This window comes from Propithecus coquereli, unplaced genomic scaffold, assembly GCF_000956105.1.
Source record: "Propithecus coquereli isolate 6110/MARCELLA unplaced genomic scaffold, Pcoq_1.0 Scaffold138, whole genome shotgun sequence".
In the NCBI taxonomy this organism is placed as follows: Eukaryota; Metazoa; Chordata; class Mammalia; order Primates; family Indriidae; genus Propithecus; species Propithecus coquereli.
The window spans coordinates 5,839,816-5,860,902 of NW_012138080.1; the positions used below are offsets into that span (position 1 = coordinate 5,839,816).

Here is a 21,087-nt window from a genome sequence, read left to right on the forward strand (position 1 = left end):
ACAGGAAAGAATGAAGTCTTTCTCTTCCTTAAGTATTTGGAAATCCCATTCATTTTTAGACTACTCATTCATTAGTAGTCTGTCTCATAATTTGATATTTTTTTCCAGTTAACCCTGTTTAGTTACCTTTTGACTCAAGTGAAATGCGCTATTTTTAAATCTATTCAGTAACTGGTAACTGCTGACTGGGTAATGGTAATCCCTTTTTCCTTTTTCGTGTAGGTGGCCTAGGATTTAGATGGGTACAGATGGGAGCCAATATCGAGTGTGGGCAACAGTCCAGTAGATAATTGTTGCCTGGTTTCTTGGCTAAACACTTTGGGCATGACATAGAAATTTTTATGTCTATGACATGTTCCCTCAAACTGATCTGCTTTATTTTCTTGACTGTAGGGGATGGGGTAGGATAGACAAGAAAAAAAAGACCACACACATTGCTGATCTGTATGCTTATTTCATACTTTAGCAATTTCTAAACAACTTCTTATTGTATAATGCTCATAGTGGGTAGTTAGCCAAGCTTATTGTAAAGTCATCTGGGTATTGCATTCACTGCTATTATTCTTACACTTTGGTCCTGGTTCACATTCTAGGTGGAAATAATTGAAATTTAAGAATCTTTACGTCTATGTAATCCCAGCTAATCTGGAGGCTGAGGCAGGAGGATGGCTTGAGGCCCAGAGTTCAAGATCAGCTTGGGCAACATAGCGAAATCTCACCTTCAAAAAATTTTTAAAAATCAGCAAGGCATGGTGGGGTGTACCTGAGGTGGGAGGATCACTTGAGCCCAAGAGGTCACAGCTGCAGTGAGCTACGAACATGCTGCTGCACTCCAGCCTGGCTGACAAGAGCGAGACCCTGTGTGTGTGTGTGTGTGTGTGTGTGTGTGTGTGTGTGTGTGTATGTGTGCGCGCGCGCACGTGCACATGTGTGTGCATGTAAATCTTTACCTCTAAATATAAATTAAATTTGTTATTTATGGTCCTCAGAGTAGACAGCAGGATACAATACTGTGAGTTAAAAAGATTTAATGGCACTAATCTAGTCATTCAACATATACTTATGGAATGCTTGCTATGTACAAGACACTGTGCCAAGTCCTAAATCTAAAAAAGTCACCAAAAGGATGCTTAGAAATAGGGCAGCAGAAACTGTTTCCTTTTTGTTGATATTAATAGAAAGTTCCTGCCTAAGGAAAAGAAAAAAGATATGGTGAGGTTGTTATACATCCCAGGACATGGGACTGAGTAAACCAAATGGAATATTCTCAGGTTTCTATGGGGAAGTGGAAAGAAGAAATGAAGAAAATTATAGGCAGAATTTATATCATTCTCGGATGGTAGCATATGGTATCAGAGAAAAATTGCCTTCCAGGCTTCTTTTTAGTTCACAAACCATCTCATTCCAACTTCTTATTCCTACATACACACTTCTTCCCAGGCCCCATCTTCATCCTCCTTTAGATCCCCCAACTCCAACTTTCTGCAAAGGTTTAATCTGTAGATCTATGTTACAGATTTCTAACAATACAAACAAGCAACATCATGCACCTTGAAGGGATATTCCAGAACAGTATATTATGAAAAAAAGGATTAAAGATACACACACACACACACAGAAAGCAATTTTTCAGGGACTGAAATGTATAAACATAAACAGAAATAAGTGATTGCTTTCTAAGCAGGCCATGGCTCCATGGCTATGAACCGCCCCTTTCTCCCCATCTCCACATGATCTGCCAAGTGAGGTTTTTCCTAGTGGTTCTGAGAGAGTGGGAGGCTCTTTTATGAAGTGTTTGGGGGTTCAGAATTTAAATTTAAGCCTATGTATAAAGAAATTCCATTTTACAGGGTACTGTTTTGAAAAAATATTCAGAAATTCGGTTTCCAGAGTGCTACTTCTCTAAAAACTAGTCCTTGACTAGTTATAGATTTAACCCCTGAAGATGGGTAGTTACTTTTTGGAGATTTCTTGAGGCAGCAAATGTACAACATCCTTTGGTACTATATCTCAATATTTAATCACTCATAAACCAAGATGTCATTCCTAGGTATTACCAAATTCTCTTGCTGCAATTAAAATCCACTTCCTCTCCCTTAATCTTCTGTGAAGGTAGAAAATACAGTAACTGATCATTTTTTCTTATAATAAAACTGTATAATTAAAGACTCTTTATTTAACTTCCTTTATCTTTTGCAGGCTAAGTAACCCTATGGTGCCCAAATCTTTCAGTGGTATTTTATTTTGGTACTAATACTGATTGATAAATACTGCTTAGTCAGTGTTAGAACAATTTCTTTACTGTACACAAAGGATGTAAAGATTCTGATTAAGATCTTCAGTCTCCAAATGCTGTCATTAAACTGTAGACATTTGGATTTTTGACACTCTGGTTTTGTTTGGGGGAAATTAGTTTTGTAGCTGAGAGGTTTTTGGGTATAATCTTTTTGGATTTCACGTAAGAAATACAGCACCAATCAATGGCTATCATTCTCTAGTATGACAAATTATCATTAGCCTTTTCTGTGTTATTTGTTCTAATAATATTTCCATATGAGTAAGTGAAACTAAAGTTCCTTTGTTTAGAGAATGAGTTATGTAAAAATTCTCGCTTTACCTTCGTTGATTAGTGTTGCCAAAGCCTCAAACTCTTCTGAAATTACTGTACTTTGTTTACTGGAAGCACTTCACAGAGAGCGCTGACAATTCACCTGTCCTAACACAGGCTGTTTGAGTCTTAAAAGCGTAAATGTAAAGTCTGAAATTCGTCCACTGACAAGCACGCTGAGTCTTACAGGCAGGTGGGGTTGGCAAAATCAGGTGTAATTTTACGGGCCCTGGGCTGGCCCTCTCGCTGTCCCCAGGCTACTGTCAAGTTCCATCTTTTAACACTCTTTTTCCTTGAGGACTTCAAGAACTTCCTTGCTAGACTTCATCTAGCAAAAGAAAAGCATCTCTTGAGGAGTAACTTAAGCTATTTCCACATTGATCATAAAAGTAAACGCCTATCACAGCAGAAATCTCTGCAGGAAAAGGAAGGGGGCAAGAGGGATGGTGGTTGTTCTGGTGAGGGAGCCTTGGTACTTTCTTCGACACCCTAAATCCCTCCTCTTGTTACTTGGCTCCACGTATCCTCGCCTTCCCCAAACCAGATGTGGTGAGCAAAGTGTCCACTGAGAAGGGTCTGGGTGGGTTCTCTTCGGACAGCTGCTGTGGGGAGCTCAGGCTCCATCCGCAGAGCTTTCTTCAGTCCCTGGTAAGCGGGAGCACTTCTACAGACTGCAAAAATAACCACTTATGCTTAGGTTATCTTCCTAGCTGAGATATCTGTGGAAGGCTGCAGAGCGTTACTGTTGAGACATCCCTTGCCGCGCCGCCACCACAGGTGCTGCTCCCACGCGCGGGATTCCAGCGTTGGGCTCAGCGCCCGCCTAAGCCCGAGTTCCTCGTGCCGCAGGTGCCCCGCCCCTGCCACCTCCACACGTCTCATTGGCTAGGCCCTGCGTCCGCCTCGGCTTCTGACTGGCGGCCGCGCCCGTCAGTCTGCGCGGCAGGGACATTTCCGCATTGAGGGGGGCTGCTCCGAATGGAGGGGGAGGGGAAGTGTTTAGGAGAGAGTAGGGGCTTTGGGTGCTGGGAGCCGGCAGACGAGTGGGCAGGGGGGTCAGCAGCTGGATTGCCACCGCTGGTGAGCGACTCAAGGTGTGCGTGTGTGAGGGAAGAAGGGGAGAGAGAAGGGTGCCTCAGAGGTGACTTTCTCTCAGCCTGCGAGCCACCCTCCTGGGGCGCCATAAACGCCCCCAATTTCCCAGCTCCTAAAGGAAGAGGAGGAAGGTGGGTCTCGCCGGCGGTTTGGGAAGGGGCGGGGTCGAGCTTCTGGCGACCCCCTGGGTGGGTGTATCTCTCTCTCAAAGGTATAGTGCCCCTCTCACCGACCTGCTGTGTGGCCCAGGAGGCCAAATTTGGGATTCCGAAGAGCGCAAGGCAGGAGGGCAAGGGTATATGTAGGAAGGATTGGGGCCCTCCCTGGCGACTCCAGGGCCAGTGCACGAGTCCACCCCTTGGTGTCCGGTGTTCAGTGCCGGTGGCCCCTTGGTGTCCACTTCGGGGGAGGGGCAAGGTAGCCATTGGCCCCTCCTGAGAAAAAGCTGCGGCGAAACCGCGCTCGCGGCAGGAAGGCTGGGAGCTGGAGGCCCCGACCGGCCGGCCCGCCCGAGCGCGGAATTCGTAGGGCCTCCTAGTCCCGGGATATTTATGACTGGTAAAAATGGTTGCACCGCTCCCCTTTGCCGGCCTTACCAGCTTCCCCGGCCCTTGCTTTGGCGGGAGCCTCTGTGGACTGTTTTCCGAGGAACCGGCTGAATACTGGACAGAGGCGCCGGGGAGGGGGCAGCTAGGGGTGCGGCCTCCCACTGCCAGCTGCAGTCCAGCTCCGGAGGGCGTGGGGACCGGGGGGCGGTGAAATAGCCTCTGTAGGTCCGCCTCTTTCATTGATGAAATTTAAGTTCGTGTGGTTTTACCTTTTCCGGGAGTCTCCAGCTGGCCCTCATTTGTGTCAGGAGCGCAGTGTAGCCAAGAGTTCCCAAGCAGACTCAGTCGCACCAAGTTTCTGTCTTTTGTAATTGGGGAGGTTTTCCTAGGTGTATTTTTTTTTTTTTTTTTGGCGAGTTTTGATCGCTTTGAATAAATACTCCCTTAATAAACATAGGAGGAGAAAGAACACGTCGGTTGTTAAAGCAGGAAAGGGAGACCTACCGTATAGCGTGACTCCTCTAGAAATTAAAAAAAAAATTACAAGCCAGAGTATTTTACTAAAACCCTAAAATGTCGAGATTTGTACAAGGTAAGACGTGCTTCCTCTTATCTCCCGGGTTTCTTTAGCCGAATCTGGGTACTGGCAGTCAAGAGGTTGGTGGGTGGTTTGAAGTGGAAATGTTCAGTTAAGATAACGTATGCGAAACCCTTGTAGTTAAATTGTCATCTGAGCTGCCTTGTGCTGTTGGGTTGGCGTTTCAGATACGTATAATTTATTCCCCTGTGCCCTGCTGGGTTTAGTTCTGCCTCCCTGAAATCAGGTTAGTAGTACTCCCGGCTCTCCTGGATAGTGGATGTAAACGATAATAAAACAGGATTTTGGCTGCTGATTAAATCCCTGTTCTCTTCTGGTCGGTGTCAAGGTACCTGTGTGTGTGCGCGCGCGCGCGCGGACGAGAAGGGGACCCGGGAGGGCTGGGGGAAGGCAAGTGGGTTTTGCCAGGACTGTTGGAGAAGCTTTAGTGTTCTCTGCTTCTGCTCCGTTTGTGTGTACGTGGTTTGAGTCTCAGATTCATTTATTGCGAAACCGGGAGTAGCCTGTAGAAGCTGGAGGTCATTTCAGCTGGAGAAATGACTTTGCTGCATTGCTGTTTTTTTCCTTTTTTGAAATATGAAATATGAAAGATGATTAAGGTTTCTTTGAAATTTGAAAATTGCTTTCTAAATTCCACATGTGTATTAAAAAGGGGTTAGGTGATGCCTATTAACTGAGCTAAGCAGTAACACTGCGTGTATGCGTGAATGTATGTATGGTGTACACATTGAAACTGGTGCTGCCTTAAACCTCTGTCACAAATTTATAGTATAAGATTTGCCTTCTGGTACAAGTAAGCCCTTTCCTCCCAGACTGCAGCCTGTGAAAGCTTCAGCCATCTTGATGAACACACATCTAGTAAAGTTCACACCACTTAATGTGCTTGTCGATAAACGTGGGTGTACTTTTTTAAAAAAAGTTGTGTCAGTAATGGTCGTCATTTGACCCTGGGAATAAAATGCGCTAGTGAGTTCTACATCACTTTATTAACTCTTCTTTAAATATCGTATGATAGATTAGAGTAAGAGAATTTGACTGCCTGCATTATTATGGAGACAGATGGGACAGTATGCCAGCCTTTAGCACTAAGCTCAGAAATGTCACTTGTCATTAGACTTTCAAATCCATGCTGTACCTTATATGTAATGTAGTAAGAGATGCTTCTTACTTTCTGAACAAATAAATGTCTTATTCAAGAATAGAAAGATAAAGATAACTGTTTGAAATGTACTGGTTTTGTAACAACAATATTCAGTACTCATAAGGCCTGTATTTTGCAAGAATGTGCCAGGAGAAAGTGCACAAGTCACTTCTCTTTAAAAGTTAGAAATATTATTAAACTTAAGGTGTTCCGTGTAGTTATGCTTAGGATAGCTTGCAGAGTTGGTGAGTATTGACTGATTTCATAGCCTGCTTTTAAGGCTTACCATCCCCAGGAGATTCAAAATCGAGTGGCAGTACTTAAGGATTGCTGTGTATGTTTATTATTACTTTGTCATCTGCTTTTTAAAAAACTAAGCTTTTTATTTTGGAATACTTCTAGATTTATAGAAAAGTTGGACATTTTTCAAAACTAAGAAGTTAACATAGGTACATTACTATGAACTAAACTACATACTTCATTTAGATTGCTTTTTCTATGATTGAATCCAAGGTACCACATTGCATTTAGTTGCCATCCACTTTTTTTTTTTTTTTAAAGAGATGGAGTCTTGCTGTGTTGCCCAGCTGGAGTGCAGTGGCTATTCACAGGTGCAATGATAGCACATTACAGCCTTGAACTCCTGGCCTCAAGTGATCTTCCCTCCTCAGCCTCCTACAAGGTGTGTGCCACTGTGTCCGCAGTTGCCACGCATTTTTACTTTAAATGGTAGTTTTTGTTTTAAACTGGCAGTTTTGCACAAAAAGATAATACCTTGCTACCCCCAATTTTTTAACATAATTGTGCTCCTGTTTATCATTGTTTAAATTTTGTAGTTTAAGTGTGAGCCCTCTTTATGTTTAACTCTGCTGCTGTTATAAATGATAAACCTAATTGGCTAATGACACAGCTGTCTCCACAGATCAGTTTTCAAGTGTAAGGGTTGGAATTTTTGGTTTTGATTTTTTTTTTTTTTTTTTAAGCAAATCAAATTCTTTGATCTTTGTTGCAGAACTTGTTGATATTTCCAGTCCTTGGCACTTAGCTCATGCTACTTTATAGTGGAAAGAGTTAACAAATATTTGGCTTCTATGTTTTCTCATTAAGCTTGGTAAGAGGCCTAAGAGGTAGTGGATTTTTATCATGCCCTTACAGCTGAGGAAAGTTAAGTTCTTGTCCAAAGTTCACAGCTAGTAAGAAACACTGACATTCACCTGTGAATGTGTATAAAACCCTTGTTCTTTCTAATACCTTTTGTTGCTTCTAACATTAAAAACTATGAAAACGGCCTGTTTCTCCAACTAGGCTGTCAGTTCGCTTTGGGCAAAGATAGTATTATATCCCTGAGGAAGTACAGTGTTTTGTAAGTGGTGGATACTCTAAAAGAATTTTTTCTGGATGACAAATGAAAAACCCACAACTTAGCACTTTCCATGTACTTTTTAGTAGGTTAGCCAACATTTTGGGTTGTAGTTTTTATAACACCTCTTAGATCGTATAAATGTTGAGAAAGATGGAAGGGTTTGAATCCTGTTACTAACAGGTGACCTTAGATACATAACTTTTTGAATCTCAGTTTCTACCTATATAAATAATATTGACTATTTATGCTCGCGCTTCAGGGTTTTTGAGAAGCTGAAATGAAATGAATTATGTGGATGTGCTATGCATATGTAGGTAGCCAGTAAATTTTACTTTTCTTTCCTAAAATAATGGTGGCCTTTCAGATAGCATCATCACCAGAAGTATAACCACATGTCATCAACATAAATAGAAACAAGGCAGGTATGACAGTTCTTTATTTTCCTATTCTAGGTTTGATGTTTAGGCCTGGGCATGTGGGAGTTAATATGTTTAAAAAAAAAAGTACAGGGGTGGGATTGTGGGGTGGGGCGAAGCTTGGACAGTATGAGGGTGAATATAAGTTTTCATTTCAGTCCAGTCAATAAAAAATTTTTGAATTCCTATTATGTGCAGTGCACTGTATTGGGATTTGTGGTGTATCCCTTCTGGTGGATACTTAAAGTTCAGCAGATATGAGTATTATACCTACGTGTTGTGCCCATGTGTTTTTGAATGTCATAGAATATGGGGTTGCTATACTAGGTTTGAATCTCTTTCCCCAAGTCTAGGCAATGTGCTTTACAGGAAAGCTGGGCATCTCTGTCTTCAAGCATGTTGACCATTAGCTATTAGGGGAAATGCTCAATTAATGAAAATACTTAATGTCAGAAGACAGGAGAGTTCTCAGTATATATTCCTTGCCCAACAGAACGTTCAGCTTTCTTTGTTCATCTCCCCAAATCTGTGTTCCTCAGGCACTTAAGGTTCCTTCTCATAGGAAGAATCTTCTTTATTGGATCTGCAGCATAATTCCTAGTTGGTGTATTCTGCTCTCAGGTCACCTTCTGCCTGCCTATGACCTTTCTTCTGCAGCTGCTGGTTTTCTCTGCCCCAGGGCTTGTGCAGGGTGCTCGGTTATTCTAAATAAGTGTGAGTACCTAGCTGAGTGAGGAGGGGCTCCCTGTCACAGTTGGGGGTGGTGGTGTCCATCGGCAGCTGTGTTTTTTGCCAGGTTTGTCAGTGGGTGCCATTTGGCATTTTGCCTTTAAAAAGTTCTGAGAGCTAAGGGGTAATCTCCCTAAGTGTTTTGAAACTTATAAATAGTGGAGAGACTAATGTTATCTAGCCAGCTAAGGCCACATTAGGTGCTTATGCCATAATATTAGAGGCACTGTTTTTTTAAAACTGTTTTTAATATGCTATTATCTATTTAAATTATGTAAGAATGTCCCTAATGTTCTTAAATTGAGGTACTTTCTTATATTTCAGGGAAAACCATTTAAGTAATTCTGTGTCACTTTAAAAATATTCAAGGCCTATGAACTTTCCTATTTGTTAGAATTCTTTTTGTGCCTTTTTTTGGTGACTCCTGTTTGGTAAATGGCAGCTAGCCAGGGAAGATTACTGAGCTAATTATAACTGAAGGGGTCTCAGATGAATATAGGGATGAGAAGCATTCTGGGACCTGGTTCTTTGCAAATCCTAAAACCAAATTTAGCCTGTTGATGATGATCATGTAGATGACTGGGATGCTTTTAGTACAGGGGGATAGTGGCATGGCTTTCAGTCAGGAATATAGGCATGAAAGTAATGACTAAGGCATACCCCTCATTTTTTAAAGATGTGGCTTAGGATTTATTATGTTGCTCTTAGAGAGAGAGGGATTTAATTATATTCGGAGTCACAGTTAAATGTAAAATTTAAATTTAGAATGAAGAGTTGAGCTGATGAAAACTTTATTGACTGTTTTCCAGCATGACCTTGTAATCTCTGTGGTTAAATTGTCCTTGTTTTTGCTAATTCAGCCTTTCTTCTAATAATATGGATGATTTTCATTTGTGAAAGCCTACTGGGAAAAAAAAATTGCCAAGGAGCATTAGAGAAATAGGAAATATTAACTGGTATACACTTCTTGGAAGTGTCATTTTAATATTCTGAAGATAAATTGAAAAGTAACTTTAAAAAGAAAATACTCTAAGATGTTATTTTGGACAGTAGGTATTTTCTTATAATATCATTCCACAATGACCATTCTCTTTGTGTGTGTATTTTCTTTTCTTCATAGATGAATTGTAGCACCCGTAATTAAAATAATGGGATACTTAGATTGTGAGAGAACTTATTTAGCCTAAGGAAAATATTTTAGATAAAAGAACAATATACTATAGTTTTTAAGTTTCCACCAAATTATATTTGGTACTTTTTGCAGAAGTACAGATAATTATGAGTTCTCAGAAAGTCAGACATATTCATTACTGAGAAATTAATATAAATAAATATTTGAAAGTCAAACTGGATTATATGTGAAAATGAGTAAGGATTAACTGTATTAACTTTCTCAAATGGTAGGCAAGCTGATAAACAGCATTTATACCACTGGAGAAAATTCTAGCAATATTAGAAGAAATTTATGGGGGGGATCCTCTGAGGGTTTGGGATTTAATGGATGAGAAAAATATATGTTTCACTTACAACCTTTTTGGTTACCTGGAATCTCTTTAGAAATTGGAGTTTTTCTAAAGACCATTGCCCTTTCAACACAGCCTATGATTTCTTTTCTGAATTATCATATTTTGAACTTGGAGTAATAGTGTTTGAATTGTGGACATCTTAGTCTTGGTAACTTGGTGGATTGTTCCAGGAACAATGACTATTAATTGAAATTGTATTTCTTAGATCTCTAAAATTCTACCACAAGGCATGTAGTAGAATTATTAAGTTATTAATAATAACTTATTAAAGTCTTTGAAAGTTGGCTTGTTAAGCTATGGAAAGAAATTAAACTTTTTGTGTTTTTTGATTAGGCAGCTTATGTGTGAGAAAAGAGAGACTCCATTGGAAAGCTGTTTCCCTGTTCCCTTGATTGGTGATGCAGGCATCTCTTTTAATTTGTTGCAAAGTAATTGTCTAGGACTCAAATTCTGCCTCTGCCAACAAACAGTTCCATTGTTTATTTTTCTCGGTCCATTGCCAAATGAAATCGATTGTGCCCCCAAACCATTTTGACAATTAAGGATTGTTTTGGAGAAAATGGAGAAATTGGCTATGTATATTAGTTAACTTACATAAACAATAAAATGTTTCATTTCCCAAAACATTTCTAGATATTTGTTAGTTTTTTCTATGTAAACCAAGAGAATTCCCTGTTTCTCTATGATTTCACTTATATCCTAAAAAAAGCCATTCATTATATTCATGGACCTGAAATTGTGGTATTATGCTTAGTGTACTTTTTACTTGCTCATCACCAGTAAAAATACTATTTTAGGGGACACTCCCTTTGACAATAGCTCCCCTTGCTCCTTTGCTACATTGACAAGGTGAATGGAATTTGTATTTTCCTCCAGTTGCTGCCCTGGAAAAGGCTGATGTTATATTTCATTTGTGTTATATCTATCCCTAGAATTTTAAAACTTCCAAAGAGTACAGGAAAATGGAATAACATATGCACAGCTTTGGGTTCATTTGCACCAATGGTAAAATGCTTAGCCTTGGTAATAAAATATTTATGGAGTACATAAAAGCTTTTTTCGATTTTTTTTTTCATTGCTCAGAAAACAATATATAAGGAAGAGTTGAAGAGCATAAAATACAGTAAGAGAATGCTTATCCTAATTTGTAGTTTTAACCTCACATAATAACCTCACATAACAAACAGTTCAGTTGCTGGTTTTCATTCACATTTGGTGGCATATACTGGGAGATGGTAAACCAGGTAAATGCACTGTAACTGAGAAAGGGGAGGCCTTCCTCCAGTAAAAGAAGCAGGGCACCAGGCAACAGGGCTTCGGTTCCAGCTTGCCACCACCACTGTGTCTTTAGGCAAGTCAGCATCTCTGGGCCCCTGTTTCTTCATCTCTAAGATAAGGAATTGGTCTCACTGACCTTAAAGCCCTTCTGAGCTTAAAAGTTTTATCTAAATGCACGTATAATCAAGATACAGGGCAAGGACTACCAGATCATTTTTTGGTCTTTGGCGGTGATTTTATGTTGTTCCCCTTTCCCATCTTCTCAACAAATGAGTATGATAGGCCCTTTGGGATGACTTTCTTATCATCTATTAAACAAAAAACAAAGTGGTATAATTTCCCAAATCTCTTCTGAATGTTGTTTTCCAGGTGTGGTATTTTCTTTGAGATTTTTAAGAACTACCCTATTATATGAGAACAAGGTTAATCCTAATTGTTAATAAGAAGTCTGGTTTATATATAAATCGTGACAGTGTTTTTTTAAAGTAAAGCAATGCATGGTTAGCAAAAATCTTGATTAGCAAGTACCTCTGCACATTTGTTGCTGGAACAGTTTTAGAAAACTTGATATCCTTTTACTTTTTTTTTTTTTTTTTGAGGCAGAGTCTCACTGTTTTGCCCGGGCTAGAGTGAGTGCCGTGGCATCAGCCTAGCTCACAGCAACCTCACACTCCTGGGCTCAAACAATCCTTCTGCCTCAGTCTCCCGAGTAGCTGGGACTACAGGCATGCGCCACCATGCCCGGCTAATTTTTTCTATATATTTTTAGTTGTCCGATTAATTTATTTCTATTTTTAGTAGAGATGGGGTCTTGCTCTTGCTCAGGCTGGTCTCGAACTCCTGAGCTCAAACAATCCGCCCGCCTCGGCCTCCCAGAGAGCTAGGATTACAGGTGTGAGCCATCGCGCCCGGCCAGTATCCTTTTACTTTTGCTATCAAAAAGTGTTTATTAAGCCTGAGCAACACAGCAAGATCCTGTCTTTATAAAAAATAGAAAAAGAAAAAATTAGCTGGGCATTATGACATGTCCCTGTAGTCCCAGCTGCTTGGGAGGCTGAGGCAGGAAGATTGATTGAGCCCAGGAGTTTGAGGCTGTAGTGAGCTATGATGATGCCACTGCACTCCAGCCTGGGTGACAGAGTGAGACCCTCAAAAAATAAAAAAATACAAAAGCATTTATTAAGCATTCATATGCATGTAAAGCTGAGTCATTTAAAAATCTATCTAAATGTAGTCACACTGTTTATAATCTGAAATCATTGACTTTAATATGAAAAGACCATATAAAATTGTATAAGATACAACTAATTGAATTTATTTTTCTTAATACATGAATGAATGACATGGAGTATATTTATTCTATATTTTCTTCCTAAATTAAGCTAAATATCAGTATATAAACTGCCCAATTTTGTTTAATCTTGAAAGTTAGTGAAAACATTACATGGACATTTTTATAGGTTAATAAAAATTGGAAAGTAGAGGTCATGTTGTCTAGACTGCCTATCAGTTTGAAGTTTCTTTGACTACATCCCTGATACTTGGCTGATAAATTTTAGCCTCTGCTTGAGAAGTCTTAGGAACTGGGGTTTCAAGTGCTCAAGACACGGTCTATACTTTTCCTAACTGCCTTTCCATGACCAGAAATCATGGCTCTTGTACCTTTTCTCTTTGGTCTTATCAGGCACTACCTACACTAGACTGGACTTCTTTATACCCAGTGCATAGCTGGATCATAATTGGCTCTTATTTATTTAATGAACATTACTTGGGTATCTACTATATTTCAAGTGCTGTACTAGGCAGTGGGAATACAGCTGTGAACAAAACAGACATGGCATTTTCACAGAGTTTACAGTCTGTTAGGTGAGATAAACATTGAATAAATTTTTAAAGGTGTGATGTTATCAAGGAGAGGTACAAGGATCTAGCATGTGAGCATGTGTTGGGCAATCTTGCTTAGTTTAGAAAGATTTCTAGGAGGATAATCTCAGGTAATATTTAAACTGAACTCTGAAAAATGAATAGGAGCTGGTTAAGCCACTAATATATGAGAATGTAAGTCCTGATCTCCAGATTAGTTACATACCATTATCAGGTGCCTATACTGTGCCAGATGCTGAGGTGGGTGTTGGGAAAACAAAGTTACATAACATGGTTTGTGCCCTTAAAGAGAATATTTTCTAGGGTTGCAGACAGACTTCTAAGGAGAGAATTGGAGGTTAGGGTTGTTTGATATACTACAGAGGCAGGATGATTACACCACCCCCCCACCCCCCGCATAAAAGAGTTATGGTAAAAAGGAAGGCCTCTGAGAGTTCAGGAGCCACTACCTAGAACACTAGTAACACCACCACGGAAATGGCAGAAGCTACTCATGTCACAGAATTTGAGCCTTTGGGGGCTGAGAGATCAGGGCAGTTTCTCAAAGGTTGGGATGATTCTCATGATTTTGAAATATATGCTGGGCCATTCAGTCTCTTATTTTTTCTCATTTCTGCTTCCCCTTTTCTAAAAGTGTTAAGTGGTACTTATGATGCATGTTTTTGAACAATCTTATAATGGTTAGGATGCTTTTAATTTCATGGAGCAGAAAAATAACAATCCGATTGGCTTAAAAAATGAGGGACTTTTATCACACACATCTTGAAGTAGGATATTCCAGGATTGGTTAATTCAATATAGAAGCTCATCAGTCTTTCCTTCCTTCTGCTGTGCTGCCTTTGGCATATCTACTCATTCTTGAGTCAGCCCCCTTCAAGGTCACTAAATGACAGAAGAAACTGGGGGTGAGGGTGGACACATACTTATTATGTCCAGGAGTAGAAAAAATACTCTTTTGACATGTATCTCTTTTTCCAACGAGGAACACCTTTCCCTAAAGTACTATGGCAAAGGATACTCTTGTGGCTCACTGGCCAGAATCATATTACATTTCATGCTTACACCAATCATTGGGAGGCTTTAGACTGATCTAGGCCTGATGCCATCTCTGAAACACATGGCCATGGGGCAGAGAATAGGTGACAGAATAGCCTTTGGAAGCAGGACAAGGAATATGGCTGCTACAAACGTATTAAGACAAATGGAGTATAATCTATATCCGAACTACTCAAAGCAATACTGTCAGTGTTTGCTTATTAGAAATGCGTATTCTACCTACCCTGAGCCTACTGAGTCAGAATCTCTGGGAGTTTGCCCAGGAATCTGTGTTTTAACCAGCCCTCCAAATGATTTGTATGCTCATTAAAGTTTTAGAAGCACTATTCTGGATGTTTCAAATGGGGTAGGAAATTGCAGCCTGTAGGCAGTCTGCTTTAGCATTTTCATTAGCTTTGGCTACTCAAAAAAGTACTTCAACTTGACTTTTAGGACATGTTTGGATAAGGAATTTGTATTTATTTCAATAGGCAATGAGAATCCCACAAAATGAGGAAGAGAAGTGATACGGTAGGAGTTGAAGCTTAAGGGGAGCAATCCATTCTGCTTGGCACTACCAGATTACACCGATGGGCAGACTAGTTAGAAAGCTGTTGCCATGACTAGGAGAGTGAAAATGCTGGAGGAATTAAGGTAGCAATGTGGAAATGGAAAGCAGTGAGTGGAATTATGGTGATTCAATTAAGTAGTTTTGGTATTGGCTTGGATGTAACATAAGAAGGAAGAACCAACTGTGACTGTGAGGTTTCAACCTTGGTGACTAGGAAAATGTTAATGCCATGGGGAGCAGGGCGGGCAAGAAGAATAGTTTGGATGAGTTTTATTTTGGACATGTTGAGTTTGAGATATACCACTGGGTATCCAGGTGCAAAATGTCTAGAAGGTGATAAGAATGTGAGCCAAGAGCTCAGGTAAAATGTTTAAGATGAGAGGCATGTATTTGGGGGTTACCAGTTGAGGAAATTGGTGAGGGAATAGTGGAGAAAAAATGGGGACAGAATCTTAGGAATCCCAGGGAGTAGGAGAAGAATGGAGGAGCCAGTTTTAGAAACTGAGGCACAGTCAGAGAGAGAGGTAAGAGAAGATGTAGGATAATACTGGTAATGGAACGCAAAGAATAAGAGATTTTCTAGGCGGAATATTCACAAATAATTGAGTTTAAAGGACTGCGGTGAGGGCCCAGAAGAAGCTAGTTAGCTTGAATTAGTCATACATGGACTAGGTATAGTTGCTCAGCTTTATCATGATTATTTCCGGCTGCCATTACATTCTTGGAGTTTTATGCATATTTGGATCACAGGTCATTTCCTGGTTTAAGATTAAGTGAGCTCTCCAATTCTCAGACTTTGAGTACTTCTCAATGGGTGGTTTCCAAGTAAGTATGAGACTGATCAGATCTAATTTATGAGCGGTGGGATGTGGCCTGGGTTGGCTCCTTCAACCTCTCTGCTGCTCTTGGTGTTTTCCCTGTGGCCTCTCTGTGGCCTGTGCATTTTGAAACTTCCTTTGTGCTTCAGAAAGTCAAGGAAGGTTGTTTGTGCCTGTGTCAGGGAAGGGTATTACCTATACCTCTTAGTTGCTGAAATGTACGAAATGAAATACTTGAATTAAGAAACAAAAACAATCACTTCTCAGATTGAGTATCTTTCTCCCTCTTTTTTGGCTCAGTCAGATAAAGTCTGTGATGTTGAAATTTTAGTTCTTGCGAACAAGGAAGAATTGGGAAATAGAGAAGGGGGTGGGGACTTCTAAATAAAAGTTACAGCCTGTTCTATCCGAAATTGAAATTGACTGAAGTGTAATGAAGTCACTTACAAATCTAGTAAGCCCAGTTTTATGTGGTAGGGAGTTATCCTGTCTGTTGATTGGATGTAAGAAGAGGTTCTGATAGAAATGTTTTTGGAGGAGAGAGTGCTATTTAGGGATTTTTATGCCAAAGATTAAAGAGGGCCAGACTAGGGGGGAAAAATGAGCAGGATATTTCCACCTCACTGTGATGGGATAGGACTCAGAAGAAAATGGCTTTGCTTCTGGGCTCCAGCATTAGTCTGCTCTGTGACCTTCGATAAGTTGTTTGACTATTTCCAACCTCAGTTTCCTCATCAGTAAAATGATGAGTAGATTAAATGCTCCCTCCCATCTATAAAAATGTTTTGATTTATGACTAAGGTAATGAAATGTTTGACTCTTAATCCACTCTCTGTCTAAAGTTGTGTAGGATCAATTCTCTATTGTGAGGAAGTAGAAAGGGACAAAACATTTTGTGAGGTTAGAAATCTTGCATTATTCAGGGGATTCTTTAATTGACCCTCCTTCAGAAACATGGCTGTCATTGCCAGAAGCGTAACCTGAGAATGTTAAATCCAAGAAAGCTTCTAAGGTCTGTATTTCTTTTCCTACCAGAAATTTCAGACCTTTCTTACAATATTTAGGATGAATCAGGAGGTCACTGCAAAGGGAAACGGTTCCTAACTCTGTGCCTCCTGTTCTGTGCCCCTGTGCTTAAGATAGCTACTCCTTTGCTTAAGCACTCTTCCTTATTCTTTATTCTTGAATATTCTTTGTTCCTTAAAAGCCCTTCCTTATTCTTTAATCACTAAAAACAGAACTTCATCGTAGCACTTTGCCCAGGGGAGGGGGAATGGAACAGCAGTAGAACAGGGGTGACAGAGCTCTTTGTGATGTTCTTTTGTTTTTTAAGCAGATCATGTTTGTAAAAAGGGTAGAAAGAATACAAATTGTTCTTCATGTGCATTGGTCCTGTATCAAATAAACAGGAGAAGTAAAGGTTAGGGAGGTTTCTCACAATTTAAGTTTGAATCTGTGTCTGAGATATTTTTTAAATCTGTCTGGAGGTTGTGCCAAGTTGACAGAGATCACTTATAGTATTAAATGTGAGTCTTTCTGCCAGCTTTTCTTTGCTTGGCTTGGTTGGGAGGATAGTGACACGGGTTTTGCATGTCTTGACCTTAAATCATGTAAATTGATAGGGTACTGCTCTGCAGAGGGAGCTTCTAAAGTGTTTTGTTTTGTTTTTTAACTGTTCTCATTTAGACAAATTTCAAACAGCTACTTTAGTTATTTTTAAACTTTGCAGTTACATTTAGTTTTATTTCATTTTGGCTTTTGCCCAGAGTATAAGTTAAATGTTTCCATCACTATTTTTTAGGAATGTGACTATGAATGCTGGCCTTCAGGATCTAACTTCAGCAACAAAGCAGCAAGTCTGTAGACGTCTTTGAGTTTAACAAAAAACTTATTTGAAAATCATTATGTAGTTACTTCTTGATCTATTTTAATTGATATGTGACATAGAATCAAACAATTCCTGGGTTCTTTAATATAGAGGTTTTTCTTCCTCTATATTTAGTAGATTCTTCTTCCAAATTATTTCCTAAACGTTAATATGAGAATTGGCTTAAAGTTTGGGGAAGAGGCATCCCAAGTACAGATGAGGAGTCAGGGTGGGAGACTTACCCTGGGACAAATTTTAAATTACAACTAAGTATGCCAAGGGATGAACATGCATGGATGATGTCACTTTAACTCTAATTTAGACCCTTTTGTGGTAGCTTTTAATTACCTGCCATAGTTTATGCAAATGTGCTCATCTATTGTCATGGGTTTTTACAGATTATAATCAAATTGCTACTTACTAGTCAAAACATATCTTTAGGTTGTTTACATAATACACATGATGTATGTAGCTTCTTGGCTGACAGAGAAGTTATTTATGAACCACAGTCTTGGGTCACTTCGGTAGTTTCACTGGAGAATATAAACTTAATTGTGTTGTAGTTTATGCCTATGAAAAGAATGCAGTGAGAAAACAGTTATTTCAGGGTTGAATTTCACCAAATTTTCTTGGATTTTTTTTCTCATGGATTTTATGTGATGGAAAGTATGTATAAAAAGATTTTTGAAGAGTTGTGTTAAATATCTCATTTGTTAACATTTTTATATATTTGCGGGAGACAGAGGCTGTCTGCCTTAAGTAAATTACCCCAGGAGTTACATAGTTTCCTGATTACTGTTTTCAAAAAAGTATCTTTAAAATATTGATTATATTGGCTTTAAGTCTGTCTATATAAATGTTTCCTTCTCCTGTCCAAATAATAAATGAAAGAATTTGTAGTGTGTGGAAGCATATAAGGCAACAGAGTTTTTAGCCTGATTGAAATATGATTCTGCTAAATTAAGAAGCATTTGTAGAAATCACTAGTTATCAAACAAATTGTTTGTAAACATTTATAAAATAAGATCAAATTAGATACTGAGGATAAAAGGGGAGGGGTGGACAATATAATCTGATTGTCCCTAATTTATGAGAAGTAAACAGGATGATTACTGTCTAGATAGTGATGTGTGTAAAACAACCTATGTTGGTATTTTTCTTCCAGGGTATTTAGGCCTGGGTGTTTCTTTCGGTATATTTTTCTATTTTTGTTTGTATTCATCTAACGGGCATTTCTGTCACCTTAGTGAGATCCATCTGTCACAGAGGTGCTCAGTCATGCCAAAAGCCCTGAAGGTCTAGTCTGACACAGATAAGCAGTGAAGAGTCTTGGGTGAAATTGGGGACTGGAAGAGGGCAGGCAGCCCTGTGCCCTTCTCCTTTTACAGTGAAATGTTGATGCAGGGAAGTAGAGGCACCTTGGAATTGCCAGTGCCTCTCAAGGTATATTCTCTTGAGTAGAGATTATGAAATGGGAGTGGCTCCCCTTCTAAAATGGAAAGGATTCCTTAAATTTTTCATATGGCCTGGAGAAGAGGAGGGGGGAAGCTTTTGCTTCTGCGAAATTGCCAGACCCCTTCAGTTCTCTTATAAGGCAACAGTTCCATAAATGCCCTTGTAAACATCATTCTCCAATTTTGATGGCTAGTAGGGAAACATTAGTAAAAAGAGAAGTCTATGCTCAAATGAAGATTAATCCTTTTACTTCACCTGCCCCACCTACACCAATGTATTTAATTTGTGTCCCAGATATACCTGTAAAGCAAATAGATGTACCAAACAGTCAAATTTGAGCCCATACTATTATACAGTCCTAACTAGTTGATACTGCTGAAATCCTGCCAGAGGATGGTGGGACCGTAGGATTGAGTCCTTTTCATTGACTAGAACACCAGAAATAGATCAGTTACAGCTTACTAGCTGTTTGAATGGCTGAGTTTTCAACTGGTGGTTTTTTATTTTTATTTTAAGATCTTAGCAAAGCGATGTCTCAAGATGGCGCTTCTCAGTTTCAAGAAGTCATTCGACAAGAGCTAGAATTATCTGTGAAGAAGGAACTAGAGAAAATACTCACCACAGCACCATCACATGAGTTTGAGGTAAGGACTCTACAGTGTTTCTTTGCTTCATCTGTCTACATGCTGAGTTGCTGCCAAGGATGATGATCGTCCAGCCTCAAATAAGCACAAGACATATGATAATGTTGAAAACAAAAAATTAGAATTGGTCAACAATTAAGAACTTTTAAAATTTACCCATTGTAAAACTAAGTCTTTTTAAGTCTAAGAAGTTTCCGAAGTCACTGAAAGAATCAAAACAAAATTATACTTTATTTGTTTTGTGTTTTGATATCATTGAGTGGATGGAGAAATGGATACCTGTGTTCAGTTGGAATCGTGAGAAGTTAGCTTACCAACCATGTATCCTGCGTGCCTTTTCCAAAGAGCCAATTCTAACAGAACCATATTGTTTTGACAACAATAATAGAAGTTTCCCAGAATTGGGAGGTGTTTACATTTTCACTTACGAATCAACAGATTATCCTTTTCATTTTCAAATTTCAATTTGTACTTACTGTTTTGAGGTTAGCTGTGTTTTATTCCTTTTTATGCTTTTGGTGAAGATTAATTTTCCCTTAGAAGTAGAGAAGAATATTGGTGAATAAATGTAAAGAACCAGTTGGAATTCCTGTGCACCAAATGGTGTTCAGATTGTATGATACTTGTGGGGAGGATTACTTGCTTTTAGTCCTTTAAATGCAGTTCCTATTAGCTTTTCTTCCTCTTTAATTTTAAATTAGGGTGTGAAAAAGTCTCTGCTCTACTCCATGTTCTAAAAGTGTAAGGATTTCATTTAAAGGTATTTTAAAAGTATAGTTTGTGACTGTTTTTATGCTTTTATTAAATATTAAGCATTCTGCTGGTTATAACAATGACTTCTATTTTCATAGCATACTAAAAAAGACCTTGATGGATTTCGGAAGCTATTTCATAGATTTTTGCAAGAAAAGGGGCCTTCTGTGGATTGGGGAAAAATCCAGAGACCTCCAGAAGATTCGGTAAGTTTTAGATAAAATGTAGCAAAATTTAAGATAATTTCAGATATTGGTTTAACTTTGGGCGTTTGGTAGTGTAGGTGACCTGTATATCATGTCAGACACAGGTAGGAATTGCTTTGGCATTCTCCGACCCCTCAAGCTGAAACTGCAGAGATAGCCTTTGACTGCTTTCTCTTCTTTTAGGCCTTTCAGAGTTCTGCTGAAGACCTCTCAAAGTCTAATCTTCCTGTAGCACTACCTTGTAACTTAACATCCCTGTATATGAGATGATTGTTTTGCAAAGTACTAAACATAGTGTAAGAGCTTCATTTACTTTGTTTCTTCCTTCTCTCTCCCAAACCATTTAATTTCTCATTGCCCCTAAGGCAATGGATAGACTCCTAGTCAGATCTTAAGGCTCTCCCCATGCTTTAAACCCATTTTTATAGCCTTATTTTCCTCCAGTCTGCATTACGTGAACCAACCTAGCATTGTCTTTACACATGTTGTATTCCTCTGCTCCTGGACTTCTGTATGTGTTCTTTTCTTGGAATGCTATGGTCTCATCTATTA

The 21,087-nt window shown here is 39.3% G+C and overlaps 1 protein-coding gene across 4 annotated transcripts in view; it reads left to right on the top strand.

The window, feature by feature from the left end:
- Positions 1–3,552: 3,552 nt before the first annotated feature.
- UGP2 (UDP-glucose pyrophosphorylase 2) overlaps positions 3,553–21,087 on the top strand; it is a 52,488-nt gene continuing 34,953 nt past the window's right edge. The window contains exons 1-3 of one of the 4 annotated variants that reach the window (XM_012639204.1): positions 3,553–3,834; positions 19,449–19,576; positions 20,428–20,535. In XM_012639204.1, the coding sequence (XP_012494658.1) occupies positions 19,463–19,576; positions 20,428–20,535 (222 nt within the window). In that variant the 5' untranslated portion in view covers positions 3,553–3,834; positions 19,449–19,462. Of the gene's footprint in view, positions 3,835–4,482; positions 4,844–6,652; positions 6,673–17,445; positions 17,467–19,448; positions 19,577–20,427; positions 20,536–21,087 lie in introns of those variants that run through there. The other 3 variants (XM_012639203.1, XM_012639205.1, XM_012639206.1) reach the window with 3 other exon arrangements.